Genomic DNA, 21,636 nt, shown 5'->3' on the forward strand with positions numbered 1-21,636 from the left:
CTGACTGTATCTTATTTTAAGAAGAAAAATAAATTTTACAAATTTTTTGAATCGAATTGAACCGAATTAGACAGTATAAAATACATACAAATTAATGCCTAAATGAGCTTGCTCGTGAACTTTCAGTTTGAACTCGTTAATTCTAGAACGAGCTGACTTGTTAACAGCTCAGTCCAGTAACGTGCGAGCTGTTAGCGAACGAGTCAGATACGAGTCACAATCGAGCCATTCTGCCAACCCTAATATACATACAATATTTAAAAAAAATCACGCCAAATAAAAAAAATCAAATAATATATGCAATTAAAGTCTCGCCCTTTGCAAACAAAAGACTAAGATAAAGAGAATAACTATAAAATCAAACAATTCAAAAAAGGCGCACACAAAATATTATACAAAAAAATATATATATATGATATGCCATGCAATTTCTCTATTCGCACAGAATGTTAGACAAAAGAGCTTATTAGATTAGATTAATTGCAGCTGATCCTAGAATTTGCTTAAACCTGTTCGAAATTTTTTCAAATTTAAAACTTTCAACAAACATCTAATTACAAAACCACTCAAAATGGACACAAACAAAAGCCAGTATTTGTTTCACTTCTGGATGTATTGCGGTTGCTGAAGCTGGAGCTGCTCAGTGGAAGAAGCCGCAGCTGCACCGGTACCAGTATTCTCAAAACCACACACTTCCATTTCCTTCTGACGAATTAACAATAGCATTCTTTCGTTTTCTAACCTTAGCCGGTCGTTATGCAGCCGCATCTTCTCCATCTCTCTCTCCTTGTTGGAACTGTACCGGAGCCACTTGAACCGTTGTCTCTCCAACTGGTACGCACGGCATTGATAACTGAGTCTTTGTTCCTCCAGCTCAGCAGAGCGCCGCTTCATCCATTGTCTCACGTTCTCTCCTCCATTGGCCACTACACCTGCTAACTCATTCTTCAGCTGTTGTACTGCCGTACTACCTCCGGAAGTAGAACAAAGGGACAGAGAAAGAGGCGGCGAGTTCGCTGCATGCTTAGCATTTCTCTGCTGCTTCACAACGAGAGCCTCCCCACGTTGGTAATAATCATTATCGTACCCTCCATCCTCTTTATTTGAAGAATCATTACTCTCATTGTCACTCATGTTGTTATCTTCTTCTTCATCAGAGCTACCGACAGCATGGCCATTGTGCTTGGGATGGTTAACCTGCGGGAAACGTGCCGGTTCAGTTCCACCGGTTGACTGATGGTGCATGCACTGTTGTTGGTCAGACGGAACATTCACCTGGGAATTGGATGGATGCTGAGAAGCCGTGCCAGTACACGGCGGTGCACCAGCATTGTGGTACGCACACATCTCAGGGAAGAAGAGATGCTTCGAACTCAGAAGCTTTCTCGCCTCTTCCTTGGCCTTGGGTGGGAGGTGATCCATGGAGTCGAGTAAGGTCGGGTTTTCGACCACCCGGCAAGCAATACCTTTCCCCAACAAATCTATAACACGCTTGTACCGCTTGTTCAGGTCATTAAATTTATCCTCGCACTGTTGTGGCGACACGCTGTACGCCTTATCCATCATGGACTTGGAGACACTTTTCCACTTCCCCTTAGCTGCACCGCCAGCCCGGTTCACGCCTTTGGCCGATAAAACATGATGGTCACCCCCATCAGTACCGCCACCATCATCTCCAACCCGGTACACCTCAGCAATCAGAAGCCGTACCATGCTTTCAGTCCACTTCATTCTGCCCCAGGGACAAGCCTGCTGGGAAGCGGGTCCACCACCAGGCCGCTTGGAGACGACATCAGAGTCGTCTGGGTCTGTCATCTGCTGTGCCAGAGGGGTAACCTGGCGTACCCGGGCTATGGAGGGGCCGTAAGGAGAGTACGTGGAAGGGGAAGCGTTGGAGGACTGATGGTGGCGGATGGGGCCATGACCATGGTGGGGCTGAGAGTTGGGATCATGGGGTTGGAATTGGAGATGCGATGGTTGATGCACATGGGAGCTGAGTTGCATATCTAAACCAAGCATTGAAGCGGAGGAGTTCATGTCAGGGGTTGGCATGCCCATGTTGATGCTATCGCCTCTTTCCATCTCTTCTGTTTCTCGGATAATTAAAATTTAGAAGGTAAATAAAAAACAAAATGGAATTGAATTTTGATGGGTTGGGGAAGTCAGATTAAGGAGGGATTAGGAAGGAGAAGGAGAGAGGCGCCCACAGAGCATGCGCTTCGTGTGCCCGCGCCTTGGTTTCGTTTTTCATTGTGGCCTGTGGGCGATGTGAGAGAGAGAGAGGGAGGAAAGAGGCGCCCACAGACGAGTAGACAGCGGGTTTGAATGTGCAGATCTTCTGTGGACAGTTTAATATTCTAATGTGTGGTAATTCACTGTCCTCATCATTTGGGTCTGAATTATTATCTAAATTATGTGTCAGTTATTAACCACACAGTAGGTTTCTTTCGCGCCATCCCGGAATTCCTGATTCGTTCCGAATGGTGGTTTTGAAAGCGCTAGTGGGGAAAGAATTCGAATCCTCTGAGATATCTCATATTTTGCGTGACTTTTTGGAGAATCTTAACCGTTGTAATAGGATCTGCGCGAATCTCAAAGCTCAAATAATACTGGCCCCTACGTCAAGCTCGAATAGGAAACGGACACGTCGGTCACGCAAAATATGAGATATCTCAGAGGATACGCACACGGTGGGGAAACAGGTGGGAACCATTGTTTAACGTCCCTCCGGTTGCTAAATCTGGTAAGAGCTGAAATTTAATTTAGTCCGTAGATTAAGGATTTAACGGTACAGATGTGTGTTGTGCAAATTAAATCTTAAAGCTGGAGGATACAAGTAACTGAAAAGCAGCTGCTGGTATTGGATTTAATAAAACCGGTTGACGGTCCACAGGTTTAAACAGAGCAGAAATGAAGAATCGTGAGTGTACACGGTCCACGGGGGCGGTCCACAAGTTAAACAAAGGGAAAATAGAGAATAAGCAAAAGCCGGAACGGCATTTCATGCAATGAATTTCATAGAATACAAGAGATGCATATTCTCTTTGACTGGATTCAAATCTATTCTTTTTTCTCAAGAGAAGGACACTCAATGAAAGAGATACATATTCTTTTTGACTGGATTCAAATCTATTCTTTTTTCTTGAGAAATGAACATCCTCTTATTTATTCATCACGATTGTTTAAAATTGATCATACGACTTTAATAAAAAATAAAAGCTGTGTAATCAATTTTAAACGGTCTGAATGAAAGAATAGAAGGGTGCTCTTTTTCTTGAGAAAAAAAAAAAAAGCAAATTTGATTCCCTCTTTAACTATGGAGTATGGAATCCATATCCTCTGAGGTGACAAAATATTTATATTTGGATCATGGCCATTTGATTGGAATTCAAATCAATATGATCCAGTGTTGTAAATAACGGTATGCAATTATCAGATGGAAATAGTATTGTCAAGCGATTAATTGGAAATAATTGGTCATAATCGGAAATAATCGATCAATTAATCGGGAAAATCCGTGACGGTTTAGTTACCGCCAACGACTAATTGGCCGATTAATCAGCCTAAACGAACGTTTTTTTACAACACTGATATGATCTAAGGTGGAATGCATATATCGCTTTAATAGTTGTGCAGATTTTGATTAGACGGTCGAGATCCAAACAAAAATAGCGTGTTACCTTAGATGATACGAATTCTTTGGCTATGCAGATTTCAGAATATTTCAAACATAATTTGTTATGAAATACTAAGTTATAAATAATTGTTTTTTTTTGTTGGGATTTTATTAATGATTTAATTAATAGTGATATTCGTTTGACTAAAAACGGGAATAATATGTACGAGAATTAGAAGAATTAAAAAAAAATTAGTAGGAAAATTTTAAATTCATGTTGATTATTTAATTAGAAAAACATTTATGTTCAAAACAAGAATCCCTTTTTTTATATAATAAATGTAAAATTTCAATTAAGACTTTAAAAAAATATTAAACGAAATATGAGAGTTAGGAAGGTTAAAATTTAAAATTTTGTGACAAACTATTATTTTTTCTTACAAATCGAGAAAAAAAAAAAATTTCGAAAGGTGGCGCCTAGTTCAATGTTCCGTGATTTTTATTAATATCCAACTTTAAATATATTTTACTACTTCTATTCATATTTTTGGATTTTTTTTTCTAAATACCCAAACCGCTATATTATATAGCAGATTGGATAAGTCAAAATTTGTGCAAAGGAAATAAATAGTAAGAACTCAGAAAGCTCAAAGGCCATAGCCCGATTTTTTTATTTATATCAAATTTTTTTTTTTTTAAAAATAATCAAAGAGGGGTTGTATTTTCAAAACTATCCAAACTATTTTTTTTTTCCGGTTTTAGCACCAATTACCGGAAATTCATGTCTAAAACCGGAAAAAAATTCCTGGTATCCAATTCCGGAAAAAAAAAATTTCCGGTTTTTAGTCCCAAAACCGAAATTTTTTTTTCCAGAAATGAGATTTCCCTTTTTTTATTTTTTTATAAACTCATTTACATATTATATATATTACATATATACATATAACTCCCGGGTATCCGAAGCATCAGAATTTCAAAAAAACATCGTTTAGTGCCTTAGAAATTCAGTTTAAGTTTTCGTTCAACGGTAGGATCGGTATTTTGTTTATAAACGTCGTTTGGGATTTTTGTTATGTTTTATAAACTCATTTTTTTTATAATATATGTATATATAATATAATATATGTATATGTATATGTATATGTATGTATATATGGAGAGTGACTAATATCAAAACGTTTGCACCACGCCTCCCGTGCAACCAAGTCAGTTTCCGATTTTTAAAGTCCAAATGATCGATCCGAACCGTTAGATGTGTTCCCCATATTAAAATGTACTTGGAGACCAAATTTTACAATTTTTGGAATTTTTTTACTATTTATTAAGCAACTTTAAAAATCGCTGATCCAACGGTGGCTTAACCAAACAGTAAAATTAGAAGCTACCGTTGGATCAGCGATTTTCAAAGTTGCTTAATAAATAGTAACCAAATTCCAAAAAATGTAAAATTTGGTCTCCAAGCACATTTTAATATGGAGAACACATCTAACGGTTCGGATCGATCATTTGGACTTTAAAAATTGAAAAATGATTTGGTTGCACGGGAGGCGTGGTGCAAACGTTTTGATATTAGCCACTCTCTGTATATATGTATATGTATATATGTAAATGAGTTTATAAAAATAAAAAAGGAAAATCCTATTTCCGGAAAAAAAAAATCCGGTTTTGGGACTAAAAACTGGAAAAAAAAATTTCGGAATTGGATACCGGAATTTTTTTTCCTGTAATTGGTGCTAAAACCGGAAAAAAAAAATTCAGTTTAAGTAGTTTTGAAAATACAGCCGACGTTTGATTATTTTTAAAATATAATTTTTTTGGATATAAATAAAAAAAATCAGGGCCATAGCTTTTCACCTGTGTATTAGATAAGACCAAGACAAAGTTCTTGCAACAAGCTTTAAGTCTCTATCCAAGTTGAGACTTCTAAGGAAAATTTAAACAAACTAAGAGCCTATTGGGCTGTAGCAATAAAATTGCTGTTCACGTGGGGTAAAAAAAATTCACATTGAATTTTTTTTTCGCATATGAACAGTAGTTTTTAGTTCAAAAGTTTTAAAATCCTGTACCCATTCCCTTTCCCATCGTACTGTTGAACATGCCGTAAGTGATTACCGATTTTTTTTAAAAAAAAAAAGTAGTTTCTGTTCGAAATGAAGGCCCTATTCGGCTGCACAGTGGGAATGAGAATAGGAACGGAAATAGAAAAAGTTTGAACTGAAATTTACTATTCACGTGGGAAACAAAAAATTCAGTCTGAGTGAATTTTTTTTTTCCCACGTGAACAGTATTTTCGGGATTACATCCGAACAGGCCCGAAAGGAGTAAAATGAGTGATCCTGGATTAGATAATTTAACGATTCGGAAGTTTAATCCATCTAAATAAAAAATTCTGTAGGAATATTTAAGGGTAAAGTAATTATATAACAAACGATTTTATGTCACTCTTTTTTTTTACATTTTCTTTAGAAAATTTGAATTATACCTAAACTAATTTCTATATAATTTAAATTTAAATTATTTTATGTTCTGAGATATTGGCTAGATATTTTATGGATATGTGACTAACGAGAGAAATTACCGGCCAATGTGTAGGAATATTTAAGGGACTGTTCGGCTGTCTAAAGGGAATGGAAATAGAAATTTTTGAATGGCCGAAATACTGTGGGTGTGGGCTGATTTTTTCGAAGTCTGAGTGAATATGTTTTTTTCCCACGTGCACAGTAAACGATCGAACATACCCTACTAGATTGTTACTCAGACTTTGCACCAATAGAAGAACTATCTATTAAAAATATTATAATATGATTAATACTTGAGGAGGGTTCAAATGCCTCTATTTTTTGTGCCTCCATTTTTAAAAGCTTTAATAACTCAAAATTTAAATCTTAAAATTCAAAATAAAACCATTGGATATGAACTACATCATTTTATCTATGCATGCGTAAAAAATTATGGCATTTCAACTTTGTTTTGGTTGCCATCTTGAGCTTGTAAAAATGTATACTAATGTGGATAATTTCTAGACGTTGATTTTTTAAATTATTGATTCAAATAAAAATAAAATTAAAATGTGATAATTTTTTTATGGGCACATAGAGAAAATAACATAGATCACATGTAATGGTTTTATTTTGACATTTAAGTTTTAAACTTTGAGTTATTTAAGTTTTTTAAAATAAAGACATGATGGAGGCATTTGAACCCTCCTCTTAATACTTAAAGAAGGAATACGTATAACATTAATTTTCGTATTTAGCAATTTTTAAGAAAATATATAATTAACTTTTAAAATACTAAAGACATAACAATGATAAACAAAATTATTATTTGTACAGCAATTCGTGCATAAGAAGTTAAGAACGCAAAAAGAATTTATTGCTTTAAGCAATATCTTGCAGCTTTAGCATATCAAATACACATATTTAAAAACATAGATGATAAATTTAGAGAGCAATATAAGAGCAAAGCACATTATATAATTTTCTTTTGTGAACAAAGCACTAGGTTTTATTTTTACAATTAGTATAAACTACATTGATTTACATTAATTAGTCAAATTAATTATTTATTGTTTATCATTAAAAGCTGGTCATCACCCAGGAACATCTCAAGCTGCAAATTAATCTTAAAAAATAGTTACATGATAGCTTAAGTGTTTTTCATAGAAACCACCATATAAAATAAGAAAAATTATCTAGAAAAAAAATAAAATGGAAATTAGAGCAGTAATTTATGTAATTTTCATGTAAACCTGTTTTTCTTTTCTTCTGAAATTGCTTTCTTTTATATAATTAATTTTTTTTTTGTGTGTGTGTGTGTTGTGTGGCTATGTTCCCCTTATTATTAAATTGGTCTATTATATAGCTTTAATATTAGCAGTTTGAGCTAAAAAAAATTATGATCTAGCTAAAAAATTAGGTAAATTTCGGTGGAGGTTACTAAATTTTGTTCTTTGTCACGAATTGGTCTTCAAATTTGATTTATCCCTCTATAGCTATTGAACATTTCATATGTCCCAATCAAACCACTCTCTAATTTTTCATTCAAAAATTTAATGGAATATGCTTATTAAGTCCAAAATACTAATATGCTCATTCCATTCAGAATACTAACGGAAAAATTATATTTTATTAAAAACAACGCTGGGATATCGCGTGGGTGACAAAAGCATAGACAATATGAAAAGAGAGAAACATGAGAACATTATGGCATAAAGAATGGTGGAGTACATTCTTATTAATGCAGCGGCCACGGATATACATTACTAGGAGACCGAATCTCCTGCATCCCGGGGGCAGGAAATTCCTGCCGGTGGATTCAAGGTGAGTCCCAAATCAAATATTTAAATGTTAAAAGTGACTCTGGTCTCATCCGGCAATGGCTCTGGAAGCAAAAATTTCCTGCACTCTTGAGGGCAGGTGATCTCGTTTGCATAACTTGACCCTATTCTTATAACCAAATAGATAGAGGGGCCTAGAGATTTTTGAGGGATTTTGGTTCTATTGGCAGAGCTTTTTTCAATTTAATATAGTCTGTAAATACGCAAGTAATTAAAATGAGAAACCGCTATTGATGCCTCTTGGCTTTAGCAGTTGTTTAATTTAGAAACCGCTACTGATGCCGCTTGGCTTTAGCAGCGGCAATGTAAACACTTTTTAAAAAAATAATATATTTCTTAGTGGGTCTGCCCACTAACCATAGACAAAAAGAGAAATGGAATCTCGGTTCTTAGCCTATTATCGGCCACTTGGTGGACTACAAAATGCGACCGTCATGATTTTCCATGCACATGGAGCATGATTTAAGGTTCTCTTATCCATCCAGTCAGCTCCGCTCTTCAGAAGCCAACCTGTGATCATACCTTATGATTTGTTTTGGACGGTTGAGATCCAGATACCAGTTGGTCGTTGAATTGGCGATTAGATTCGGGGATCCATGGAGAGGGAAAACAGGGAACAGCTACCTGTATTGGGATTTGCTGAAACTGGATAATGGTCTGACCAGTGACCACTGAACTCTAAAGAATGGTCAAAAGTCAACACAGTCAAAAGTAAATTTATTTTAAACAAAGTAATAATAAAAATGATTGGAGAGGGAATGAAGCTATGACACACATGTATTTGTTATGGATTTATATTTTTATTTTTAAATTTAAATCATCAATTTAAAATGTTGAACGTAATCATTATATTAAAAATATATAATTTTTTACATATCTTAGAATATTTTTACTATCTTTTTTTTTACAGATAGAAAATCAAATAATCTAAAGTTTTTGAACTATCCGAAAATAGTGATTTTTTACCTATTTAAAAAAGCAAATGAATCTTGAAAAATATAAAATTTTATAATAAATACATTTTCATATAGAGATCATATTAACAGTTTCGAATTGACTGTTTGAATTTTGAAAACAAAAACAAAAAAAATTCATAGCACATTGCAAGGTATCATTTGTTTTTTTTATTAAAGGACCCCGGTATACTCCAACTGGCCAACATCTTTTAGATGTCATTCTTAAGAATTACTGCAACCTCTTCATAAAAAACAAAGACGGAGGTAAAGAGTAAGTATGAGGGTCGATTGAACCTCATTTTTAAAAAATATTTTTATATATAATTTAGAGTAAAATATTAAAAAACTGTAAAATTAATTCCTATTTTCTATTAAAAATATTAAAAAAAGTTATACAATTAACTCTCATATATATTTAATTTTCATAGTTCAAAAATCTGACTCCGTTATACATAAAGAGACAAAATACATGCCATTTGTTAAGGTTACCTTAGCTTCACGATAGATATTACATATTAGAGCGTATTTACATGAAGACAGTTCAACTATAGAAATGCATGCATAATCGGAACAGTCAACAGTATATATTGAATAATAGCCGCATGCAGCATGCCCTGATATTTTACTGTATATTTTACATGCCAAAATAAATGAAATCTCTGTTGCTCTCTCGTTCCCCTTCGCTCTGTCTCTGATTCTTCTCTTCTGGAGTAGGTGAGTTGATCTGAGCTGATCAGATTTTGAGAGTTCTCACCTCCGCTGTCTTTCCTTCCCTCTGTCTAGAGCACAGCCTCAAGTTACCAGACTGAGTACAATTGAATCGGATGGTCCAAAATTGTTCTTTTTAACTTGACACGAATCTCAAAGCTCAAATAATACTATCTCCTCAGTCATTGCGAGCAAGAACCGGATGAAATTAAATATGGATCGTCTGTTTCAATTGTGTTGAGTCGGGTACCTGGGAGGATACAGATCCCCCGGAATTCGGAGCACCGAGCACCCCAGCTACTTGACTCGAGCAAATTATAAATGGATGGTCCATAACCGTTCTTTTAACTTGGCACGAATCTCAAAACAAATCTCCTATAGTTTTTATAAGCACTGGATTAACTTTAATCTGATTGTAATTTGCTTGAGTAAGGTACCTGAAAGGTTACAGATTCGTCCACCCGTTTGTGGCCATAAAAAAATGGAATCAAATATGCTGATTTTTGTTTGCCATTCCAATCATTTAAATGTTTTTTAAAAGTTCAAATTTGAAAATAAAATCTGTTGCTCTTCTCTACTCTTCAAAACATCTTTATATTTCATTTCTTTTCAATTATATGTTGACTGTTCCGATTAGACTCCAAAATTAAAAATTAATAATAAAAAAACTTTATGATGTTAAATTTTTAAGAAAATAAAATTTATTAACTTTATTCTCCTATTAAACATCTAACCAAACAAAAATTAGCTATGAAATTTTCTTTTCCTCCCCTTCCCTCTCCAATTCTCCATCCAAACGAGCAAGGTGTTAAAAAAACAGCGATACAGAGATATGGTTGGGCTCACTGTGCAAAAAAATCCTGTTGGGCTTAATGGGCTCACTGGAAAGCCCAAGATGACGCATTTCGTAAGCTAACACGGGCCTGGTAAATAGCGCAAAACAGTTCCTTTGTAAACTTCTATCGCATCTTTCCATATTGCGACTGACCCGGTGGATCTACTTTTCAAATGTAAGTGCGTAATTTTTCTATCGATCAGTAAACCGAAACACAGAGAAACATTCTCTTACATTTCACAGAGGATCAGGCCCTCGTGGGTTCGCGATTTTAGCACTTTCCTATTTCGCCCCCACGATGACTCCACATCGCAAGTTCGCAACTAGAGAAAACAACTTTGTGATTGAGATCCAAATCGAGAGGATGGCAATGGCGAGTAGGAAGGGAAGTGTTACAATTGGGAAGCCGCTTCTATGGATTATGATCGTCGCCGCCACGATCGCTCTTGTTCAGGTTTTCTTTTATGCAAGTCTCATCTCAACTCATCTAATTCCTTTCTTTTCTTTCTCTTTTGCTTTTACCTTAGTCTTATCTCTTGATCTAATTACGATTAGAATATATCATTTGATATGCTTTGTGGTATTTGATTTCAGGCGAAAGGATCTAAGGATAACTTGAAGGAGGTGACTCACAAGGTCTATTTCGATGTCGAGATCGGCGGCAAACCTTCTGGTAATATTAGTTTTCTTAATCTTTCTAGTTTATATGCTACTTTGAGCTTGTACTAATTCATAACAAACAGAATTTATACACTTGGAGTCTTTATTTGGGCATATCTGTTCTGAGACAGGGGGAGGGATTGGATTTACTTGGTAGGAGTTAATCAGTTATGATTCTTAGTCAATCTATATAATAATACTTCTATTGTTTTGGTTTCTGTGTTCAAGAGATGGTTGTATGAAGGTACATAAAAAAAAGCCTTCTCTAACTGAAAATCTAATGATTTTTCTGTGTTACTTCTTACCAGGTCGAATTGTGATGGGGCTCTTTGGAAATGCCGTCCCAAAAACAGCTGGTACAATATTTTTCATCTACAATTTTACACTATCTCTTGACAGTGTATACACACACGTTTGTTTGATGCATATGTACTAATATTTATTTTCTATCTTTTGCTTTTTTGGCCAGAAAACTTCCGAGCACTTTGCACAGGTATTATTTATTTCTTCTTGGTATTCTGTCTTTTATTACAAATTATGTAATAAAAAAGCTAGTTCTTATTAGTCTCGATCCTTGTGTTCACCGGTTGCCAAACAATTATTCATCCTCTTCTCCTTATTTTTTATCCTATTTGTTGCATTTTTTATGATTTCTTATATGGGAATTGGGATGTCAAATGGATTAGTGTTTGCATTTTGTTCTTCCATTTCCTTCTCTATTTAGAGCACAAGCAGACAGTGAAAATGGGGAATTAAACCCCCAGGCATCTGGTAGATTCCTAGTATTGGGTGGAGCATGTTTATTTGGGTCTTAGGCTTTGGATTTGCATTTTCACTCACTCTTTTTCAAGTTCAAAGGAAAATAGAACAAGCAAAAGAGTAAAGTTAGAAAAAAGAGATCAAACCCTAGTCCTAGATCTGGTTCTCAGTTGGTACCAGTTTAGGCACAAGAGAAGGAACATGTTCATGTCTCTTTTGTATGGACACCTCCATTATTTACTAATTCTGTGGCATTTTCATTTATGCAATAGAGTGCTGCATTGCTAATAACCTAATTAAACAAAATATTTTTTTTAATAAATAAAGATGGACAATGGAATGATACTATCCTTTCTTTTGATTAATAAAAAGGAGAGAAAGGGACAGGGAAGAGTGGCAAGCCACTGCACTACAAGGGAAGTTCATTCCATAGGATTATTCCGAGTTTTATGATCCAAGGAGGTGACTTTACGCATGGAAACGGAATGGGAGGTGAGTCAATTTACGGCACCAAATTTGCTGATGAGAACTTCAAGCTAAAGCACACTGGCCCAGGTTTCCTCTCCATGGCCAATGCCGGTCAAGATACCAACGGCTCCCAGTTCTTCATCACAACTGTCACTACCAGCTGGTAAATACTTGCACTTGCAATTAGAATTTTTTTATGGGAGGTGATAATGAAGTGGTTATTTCTAACATTACTTGAGTATTGTCATTTTTGCCCTCAGCTTTACCATACCTTTGTAATACAAAATTTCGTAGCATTCAGAATATATAGTAATAATCATTCTTTTGAGATTGGGGTAGGATGACTAATTTTTTTAAGAACTTCTCACATTACAAAGGTGTAGATCTGACCATTGCTTGTTATGATTACAAAGAGCCCCACTTTATTTAACATGTTTGAAATTGTCTGTGAGAATTATAACAAGTTTTTTCACAGCTAGTGATCTTTAACATAACTGGCATTATTCAAATTGTAAGTGCTGCATTCAAGTAACTGTAAGAATTAATACTCTGAAATATTGCCCTGGATGATCAATTAATAAGGTTTTACTATAACAAATCAATGGGAAGGGATACCTGCCAACCAAATTATTTGGACAATCATGACAGTCAACTTCAGATTTTGTCGGAATAGAAAAATACAATTAGAGACGGATTCATATTTTATAATCTGAGTCAAATTTAGTACATTTGAGAATTGTTTGGCTGCTGATGAAATGTTGATGATGCCAAACCATTTTCAAGTCGCTTATTGGATGACAAATTACTTTTCAAATTGTACGAAATTTGATACACACGCCATCTACTTCATATCTACAATTTAGTGTTTTGATTTTAATAAGCATTGTGCTGGTTGTCAAATAAGTCTTGTCACTATAGCCATTCAGAATTCATATCGCGGTTTATTCATTTATGTGCTTACCTGATCATCAAAGTGAAAAAAAGGAGTAATGGTTTTAGCACCGAATGATGGTAGGAACACAATCACTAATTTCCTAACAAAATTGGGATTTCCTTACAAAATAATTAAAAAGAGCTTTCGTGTTAGGTGATAATCGTGTTATATCTAAAATAGGGCAAGTAGTATTGCGGTCTAACTGTTTCTTATCCAATAGAGAACACATTCGAGTTGTCAATCGACAGTAGGAAATAAAATGTGATGAGAACATTAAAATTTAACGATAATACTAATATTGTTTTACTCAATGTACATTTTGTTGTGGGATAGGTTGGATGGGAAACATGTGGTGTTTGGAAAAGTTGTTTCTGGGATGGATGTGGTGTACAAGGTTGAGGCAGAAGGCAAGCAAAGTGGCACCCCAAAGAGCAAGGTTGTCATTGTTGACAGTGGTGAGCTGCCTCTTTAAATTGGAGTTCAGTATAAATTACTTGTAATGGTTTCTGTTCTGAATTTTGTAGAACATTTTATTAGCGTTAACCCATTAAAGTAGGGTGCAATGCCCTACTTTTCTAGTGCTAGACATTTAGAGGAAATAAGAAGTATGGTAAGATGAATGAAAGGCTGAAATCTAGGCGTGTGAAATTTTCCATTTTGTTCTATATCCAGACCCTTTTTATATGAATGCTTTCGTTTTCTTGCATTTAAGGATTTTTCTTTGTTTACCTTCTTTTTTTTCTTCTTTGTACGGATAATACATATATCATTCGCATTTGCTAGAAACACCCCCGAATATCTCATATCACAGTCAACACATTAGTATTGTTTAGTATTGTTTTTCTTTTGGTTTTTTAAATCAAAACTAGCATTGCGATTTAGGATATTTGACAGGTCAATATCCTTACAAACTAGTTCGGATGAAAACATGTAACAACGTTGCATTTTCTTCAGTGTTTATAACAAGAGATACCCTCATTGATGGAATAAAATCCGTGGCTTTTCTTCATCCCAAGGGTTCAAATATTTTCAAGTCTAGATGGTGCTCTTCTTTTGAGATCCTAATTTACTGCTCTTTTGTGATATGCACACTTCAAATCTGGATTGTTGAAAATATTTGAACGGTTGGGATGAAGATAAGGAAAAACTTGCTTTTCTGGGAGAAAGAGCAGCAGATTTTCATCCTTTGATATCTTTTGATTGTCAATGAGCCAACAATACAAAACGTAACTAATTTTTCGATTGTGCTCCACTGCGACCTATTAGAATAATTTTGTTATAATTGATTCGACTTGGAATTGGCTGTGGTGCTAGTCTTTTGTCCCGTACAAAAAAAAGAGAGGATAAAAGTTGACAGCAGAACCAACTATTATGTCACAGCTTGACACAAGGTGGAATCACGACACGTTGAGAAATTCTCTTCATCGCCCGGTCTCTTTTATTTCGTTAGTGACGAAAACATGCAGTAGAAGAAAAGTTCAACTAAAGTGTAAATACACAACAGAAGCACGATGAATAATGACACATTAATTCCTAACATGAAACATAATATCCCCAAACACTTTCAGCAATATATTGCATTTCTCAATCTTGGACCAACAAAGTATATGCTATATTGAGTAAAGAAAGTCCTTTATTTCAATTAAGGAGCTCCCTTTGAGAACCTAAATCCTACGTAGTAACAAAAAAATTGAACCTAGAACAATAATGCTAAAATAGTTCTTAGTAACACTCCAAAATCTCACTGACTTATTTTAAATTTCTTGTGCCGCATAACACAAAGTGCGAGAAAAATTTCATAAGAGGGTCACGGGACATCTATTTTAAAACAATGTTGCAAAAAGAAATTTTAGCTGATTACTTTGGAGACAACCCCTGCACCAACAGTTCTTCCTCCTTCCCTGAGTGCAAATCTTTGCCCTGTAAAAATAATAAGGAAAAAAAAATGCAACTGAATATATCAAAGCACACAAACCTAAGTTTAGATGTTAGAATAAAACCATTATTAAATAAATCATGCCAGAGTGCAATCCATAGGTAGGATACCTTGTTCAAGGGGAACAGCAGAGATGAGCTCAAAGACAGCTGTGACATTGTCGCCAGGCATGACCATCTTTACGTTCTCAGGCAGCTCGACTTTGCCAGTGATATCAGCAGTGCGCATGTAGAACTGGGGGCTGTAGTTTGAGAAGAAGGCTGTGTGCCGGCCACCCTCATCCTTTGTAAGCACATATATCTCTGCCTCGAATTTGTTGTATGTCTTAAGCGACCCCGGCTTGCACACCACCTTTCATGATTATAAAAACCAACATATCAGAGCTGTGCATTAGTGGTTACTTGTTCAGGTTCTAAATTTAATAGGATAGTTGTGGTCAACTGCATTTTCATAATATATGTATGTTCTCTTATCCAACATACAGTTATTCACCTGTCTAATTATACCTTTATTGAATTTCCTGAGATTTTGGTGTTTTTCTTTCAAGACATCATTGTGGTCCAAAGTTCATCCTCTGTATCCATGTCAAATTGAATTCTATAAAGTTATCACATACCCATATTTAACAGGTTTCGGCTCTTCTCAAGTTGTACAAAACACATTGGTTGGTCTCTGGTAGATCTCAGTCGTCCATTTAAGATTGGTCAGTCCAGATAAACCTGACTTTTTACCAGTAATAATGGCAGCACAGAGGCAAGGAGGGGGAGGTTATACTGTCAGGCTCAATCCGAACCACACAAAAAATGGACAGCCATATCTGACAGGACCATCAATAAACAAAACACATAATTTGAAAGGAGGCTTGTAGCATTTTTTTTTCATGACACCCATACTAGCACTCTTTCTTTCTCAGTCAAAACTCACTCATGAGAGGAGGTTTAGTTTGGTAGGTATCCTTGAAACAAAGAGGAATAAAGACTACTATTCTCACTGTGGTAAACATTTATGGGATAGAACTTTTACCCAGAAACAAAAAAATATAATATTAGGTAAAGGCTAATACCTGGCCACGCTGGACATCACCTCTCTTTAAACCACGGAGGAGCAGTCCTACATTATCCCCAGCCTAAATTGATGACAACAATAGTCATAAAGTATTTAAAATTTAAAACATAACGAAAGTATAATTTAAAAATCAGGAGCTCAGATGATTTTCTTAGCAACAATTACATGTTTACAAGTTAATATAATGTTGTAGCAGTAGTACCTGTCCATTATCCAACATCTTTTTGAACATCTCTACTCCAGTTACAGTTGTCTTTATGGGACCTCCCTGTTAGAAAACAAAAAGAAAAAGAATGGGGCACTTGAGTTATCAAGTTATTGCAACAGATTGAAATTATAATTTAGTAATGTGGTTAAAAAGAGGAAAACAAAAAGAATGGAATAAATCAATTATCATACTTGCATCAAACCCAAGACTTCAACATCTTCACCGGTTTTGATTGTTCCCTGCTCGATTCTTCCCGTCACAACGGTACCACGTCCCTGTAGTCATTAAAACAATAGTATACAACTAAATTAAATATAATCTGCAGGTAATTCATTAATAAAATCAAATTTTACGCTGTTTATTTAAACTTTATTGTTCGAGATTCGATTTAAGCCTTGAACCATGCAAAAGAAGAACAACGGCAGTTAATCAAGCACACTGATAGGCAAAATATACACTACACATCAATGATACAATTTCAAAATTGTCAATCTGATATGTCGGTGGCATACACTTTGGCATGTGTTATACATGAAATACTCAACAGAAGAAAAGAAGAAAATACTTGGATAGAGAAGACGTCTTCAATGGGCATGAGGAAGGGTTTGTCAAGCTGGCGAACAGGGTCAGGAATGTAAGAATCAACAGCATCCATCAATTTCAAAATTGCATTCTTTCCAATCTCCTCATTTGTGCCTTGCAAGGCACTCAGTGCTGAACCCCTTATTATCGGTATGTCATCCCCAGGGAACTTGTAGAATGTCAGCAACTCTGAACATTTTTACAGTAAATTTCCACATTTAATTATAGTCTTAAGGCAATTACTCACCTCAGTCTTATTTTTATTTAATTGTACATTGCAGTTTTACTAAGCAACACCCAACATTCTTTGAGTGCACCAAACTAAGGGTTAAGTCAAGCAAACATTTTACCGATTGGCCTCGCAAAACAAAAAAGTATTGCTTCAGATTAGTTCATCAAAACTTGGGATCTAGTAAACAGAACCTCTATTTGCTTAATACTTCAGATCTGCTTGAATGGAATAGGGAAATACCATTTCGAAAGAGGAACAAAACATAGAACCTAGTAAACAAAACCTCTAATTGTTTCAAAGTTATGTTCTGGTCGTGCTCTAATGGTAAAGGAAAAGGCTCTTTAGGAAGGGTAAAAATTGTCAGTGTTATAAAAGCTAATCAGCACAAAGTTACTTGCAAATACAACAAAAGCTGGGTACAATTTTGCAGTAATCAAAGAAGAAAAAACTAAAGTGTACCTCGAAGCTCCATCTCTACAAGTTCAAGAAGTTCGGGATCATCAACTGCATCAACTTTGTTAAGGAAGCATACAAGAGAAGGCACACCGACCTATCATAATTAATGTACAAAAATGAATAAACTGAGGGAAAGAGCAAGGTTCCTTTAAAGTCACACAGTTCTGTAAAATTACCACTACGGGCAAAATGTTTTGTGTTATGCACTAAACAAAATGTAGGAAAGGAATGTACTGGATGGGCATCAAAATAGTAAAATACAAACCAGTAAAATACAAACCTGACGGGCAAGTAAAATGTGTTCTTTAGTCTGAGGCATGGGCCCATCTGGAGCAGAAACTACCAGAATGCCACCGTCCATTTGTGCTGCTCCAGTTATCATGTTCTGTTTAACCGATACATCTTAGCTTAACAATACAATTTGAAAATTTTATTGTCAACAAGGGAAGGCAGAGTAAAATATGGTGCGAGAAGGTCAAAAAAGGGAGCCCCTTCCATCCAATCCACACAAAGGATCCTCCCATATTGATCGCCCGCTTTTGACATTATTCAACCAAAAATATAAAACTATGTAATTCCAATCGTATAATTTTTGATCCAGTAACAACAGAAAGAAAATATGTTCAAAACCAGGCCGGGCTGATTAGCAGAGTACCTATATCAAGATCACAATCATTGGTATGAAGAAGTTACAAGTAGGCAGCATAAAATATTTAGAAACCATACCTTCACATAATCTGCATGGCCAGGACAATCTACATGTGCATAGTGCCTTTTAACCGTCTCATACTCAACATGTGCCTATAAAAGCAAGAAAATGCAATTCAATTGTCAGCATTTATAAACTAACATGAAATCCATTTTATAGTTCCTATCATTCTTATGTAGAATCGGAAATTCACTTCACCCCCATGCTTAGTGAACTCCACAAACCTTGTCCTATTGGAGCTAGATACTGCATCAATTTTGTTTCCAACTTTACAAAGTGAGAATTCATGTTTAGGCAACATTACAGGTAATATACAAATTCCCTGCCTTATCTTACCACAGATTAAGCATGGCTCATGCAGAAATCATCAATATATATATATATATATAGGAATTTGCTAGCATGCTACGCGTAGCATAGAGGCCCTCCATGCAACGGCTCAATATTCGACTTTTCAAAATCTTAACGGTCGATCCGAACCGTTCATCTTGTTCTCCATATTAATGTGTTTGGAGACCAAATTTTACATTTTTTGGAATTTTTTTTACTATTTTTTTAGATTTATTGAAAATCGCTGTTTTCAGCAAATCTGGACCATAAAAAAACAGCAATTTTCAATAAATCTAAAAAAATAGTAAAAAAATTCCAAAAAATGTAAAATTTGGTCTCCAAACACATATTAATATGGAGAACAAGATGAACGGTTCGGATCGACCGTTAGGATTTTGAAAAGTCGAATATTGAGCCGTTGCACGGAGGCCCTCTATGCTACGCGTAGCACCGTAGCAGGTTCCTATATATATATATATTTTCTCAATATAAAATCACACTGAACGGGTCATGACTAGTAACTGAACAGTGACTGCAAAACTAATATTGACAGAGAATTTACAGATCAAGTGACCATAGAGACACTTCGAATTTTATTGTTACAGATCAAGTGACTCTGAACTTATGCATAAAGCAGTACTAGGCTGAAAATCTGTTCTTAGAAAAGATGATTTGTTGAAATTCCTTTGGATCAGTTGCAAATTTCTATACTTTGAATGCTTTGCAAAAATGCACATGATAATTCTCATGTTTCAGGTTACCTTCACCTTTAGGAAAATTTTGAAATTCCTGATAACTAAAACCAGGTAAAGTTGAGCAAAATGACAAATAGCCCATAACTTTCCCTCATGCTCTTTATGACTAGCTCACATCAACTAAAAAATCTGCAGTTATATTTGCTTATCTTGATTTTAGTTCAATTCAAGCTTAGCAGAAACATAGTGAATCGAGGGCTACCAGAACTTACAGGTAGCTAAAAAGATTTTCTATCATGTAACAGCAATGTAATGGTTGACTGTGATTGCAAATATCTCAGAGCATGTATGGTATAAGTTGAAACATAAGAAAGAAACATACTGTAGCATTTGCAAACAAACTACATGTTCTTTTTGTTTTTATCAAAGTATATATGAACATACAAAGGAGTTGTGTACAAAAGAAAGAAACATACTGTAGCAATGGTGATGCCGCGAGCTTTCTCCTCAGGTGCCTTGTCTATCTCATCAAATGCAATGGCCTTAGCTTTTCCCTCCTCTGCTAAAACCTTATTTTCCAAAAACAAAAAAAGTTGTATCATAACTCAAATGACTCATCAGCCATTTCTTCAGTAGAAGGTTGCTTGAACTAATCAAGGAGAATTCCCATTTTTGCCTCTACAGAACCTCAAAATTATGAAGGATGCTAACTATTGTGCAGAAAATTTTGCCATTTCTGGCCAAGTACAAGGTTAAAGTTAAACGGTTAAATCCTTTCTCACTTTAAATCCTGTGCAGAGTTCACCCTTCAAATGTACAGGGTTCACCCTTTTTCAAGCAAAAAAGGGCGAAATCTATACTGAACGAGATCTGTGTGATTCTTTCCAGGCGAGCAACGTCATTACCCAAAATTCTATGCAAAAGTACCAACCTTATCCTTTTCTATGTAGAGAGAATGGGATTGAAAAATTATAAATACAAATCGCCAGGACTACAGTAGATACTTCCCAATTTTTGTAAGGGAATAGATGTCTTTTTGTATCATTGTTTATGGCACCAGATTGTCCTTGAATACTAACAGGAGAAAATAATTTGTTTCAAAATTCAGTTGATATATATATAAATACTAAATAAGCAATACCTTTGTAATTGCCGCAGTTAGTGTAGTCTTGCCATGATCAACATGTCCAATTGTACCAACATTAACATGAGGCTTTCTGAACCAAAAGAAGCAATCACATTATTTTTTATAACCATAATTATAAGATTTTACTATTTACTATTAACAGTATCGATGTTGTAACTGTAATTATTGACACTGATAACAAACAGCTAATGATTGCAACAATAATGTCAGTATTTAGAGGAATTCATCATTGTATATAGTTTGTTAATATCCAACTTTCATCTTTATTTATTTTCTCTATTTGTGCTTTATTTTAATTTTGTGTTCAATTCAAATACTTTTGTAGGAATCAGGTTTAAATGATTGTCGCACCACAACAACAACTAATAAAAATGTTTGATTCAATGACACAGCTTCAGCTGTAAAATGTAGATCTCTGTCCTATGGATCCCACCGAGCCTCCCTATCCACAACAACACAGTAAGAGCCACAGAGGACAACAATTTGGACAACGATTTACCGTCAAAAGACAGCAGAAACAAAAATACAGGAAAATAAACAAGAAATATAGTCAAAATATACCCCTCATTTTCAGTAGAATGACCGTATAATAGATAGAAAAGGGTTTAAAATAACAAAGAGAAGAAATGATCAAAGGTATTGTGTGAAGGGACTTACGTGCGAGTGAAAGTGGCCATGGACCTAGCATAGTTACTGTTCGATAAAAATCTCAAATCGGGAATGCTCGAGCTTTGCTCATTTCCATACGATCCGGTCAAAGAGTGTGAGCTGCTGCAGATCGATCCACGACAAGTATAGCTCCGTGAAAGCGAGGAAAGAGAAGAAGTGAGAAGGCGCCTAGAATTAGGGTTTCTGAGGGCAGCCGATACAGCCATGGCTGAAAGCAAGGCAGCGAGAGAGAGGGGGGAAGAGGGAGAGAGACCAAAAATAAATGGAGAAGAAACAGCGAGGGCTTTTACGGGGTTTTGGAGGCGCAAAGTAGAGTGGCAAACTTGTAATTT

General features: G+C 35.3%; 3 protein-coding genes and 1 long non-coding RNA gene across 5 annotated transcripts; 1 reads left to right on the top strand and 3 right to left on the bottom strand.

Moving 5' to 3' along the window:
- Positions 1–346: 346 nt before the first annotated feature.
- On the bottom strand, positions 347–2,277 carry LOC144569535 (uncharacterized). The gene has a single exon (XM_078319920.1). It carries the CDS (start codon positions 2,080–2,082, stop codon positions 601–603), a length of 1,482 nt encoding a protein of 493 aa, XP_078176046.1. The 5' UTR covers positions 2,083–2,277; the 3' UTR covers positions 347–600.
- Positions 2,278–10,661: 8,384 nt separating this feature from the next.
- On the top strand, positions 10,662–13,981 carry ROC7 (rotamase CYP 7). 2 transcript variants are annotated; one of them, XM_078320321.1, is made up of 7 exons: positions 10,662–10,908; positions 11,049–11,127; positions 11,423–11,470; positions 11,584–11,607; positions 12,246–12,504; positions 13,609–13,865; positions 13,911–13,981. In XM_078320321.1, the coding sequence occupies exons 1-6, from the start codon at positions 10,753–10,755 to the stop codon at positions 13,745–13,747; spliced, it is 705 nt and encodes a 234-aa protein (XP_078176447.1). In that variant the 5' UTR covers positions 10,662–10,752; the 3' UTR covers positions 13,748–13,865; positions 13,911–13,981. The 2 variants fall into 2 exon arrangements, with proteins under 2 accessions (XP_078176447.1, XP_078176445.1); XM_078320319.1 differs by having other exon boundaries at positions 10,762–10,920.
- Positions 12,375–13,602, bottom strand: LOC144569848 (uncharacterized). Its single transcript, XR_013516163.1, has 2 exons — positions 13,198–13,602; positions 12,375–12,596 (listed from the first exon to the last, which is right to left on the bottom strand). It is a non-coding gene; the product is annotated as an uncharacterized LOC144569848 (long non-coding RNA).
- An 845-nt stretch (positions 13,982–14,826) lies between the features above and the next one.
- On the bottom strand, positions 14,827–21,636 carry LOC144569849 (GTP binding Elongation factor Tu family protein). Its single transcript, XM_078320322.1, has 12 exons — positions 21,293–21,636; positions 20,630–20,705; positions 19,965–20,057; positions 18,481–18,555; positions 18,035–18,139; positions 17,758–17,848; positions 17,050–17,255; positions 16,676–16,759; positions 16,479–16,544; positions 16,275–16,337; positions 15,322–15,562; positions 14,827–15,195 (listed from the first exon to the last, which is right to left on the bottom strand). The coding sequence occupies exons 1-12, from the start codon at positions 21,508–21,510 to the stop codon at positions 15,125–15,127; spliced, it is 1,389 nt and encodes a 462-aa protein (XP_078176448.1). The 5' UTR covers positions 21,511–21,636; the 3' UTR covers positions 14,827–15,124.

This window comes from Carex rostrata, chromosome 18, assembly GCF_964058835.1.
Source record: "Carex rostrata chromosome 18, lpCarRost1.2, whole genome shotgun sequence".
NCBI lineage: Eukaryota > Viridiplantae > Streptophyta > Magnoliopsida > Poales > Cyperaceae > Carex > Carex rostrata.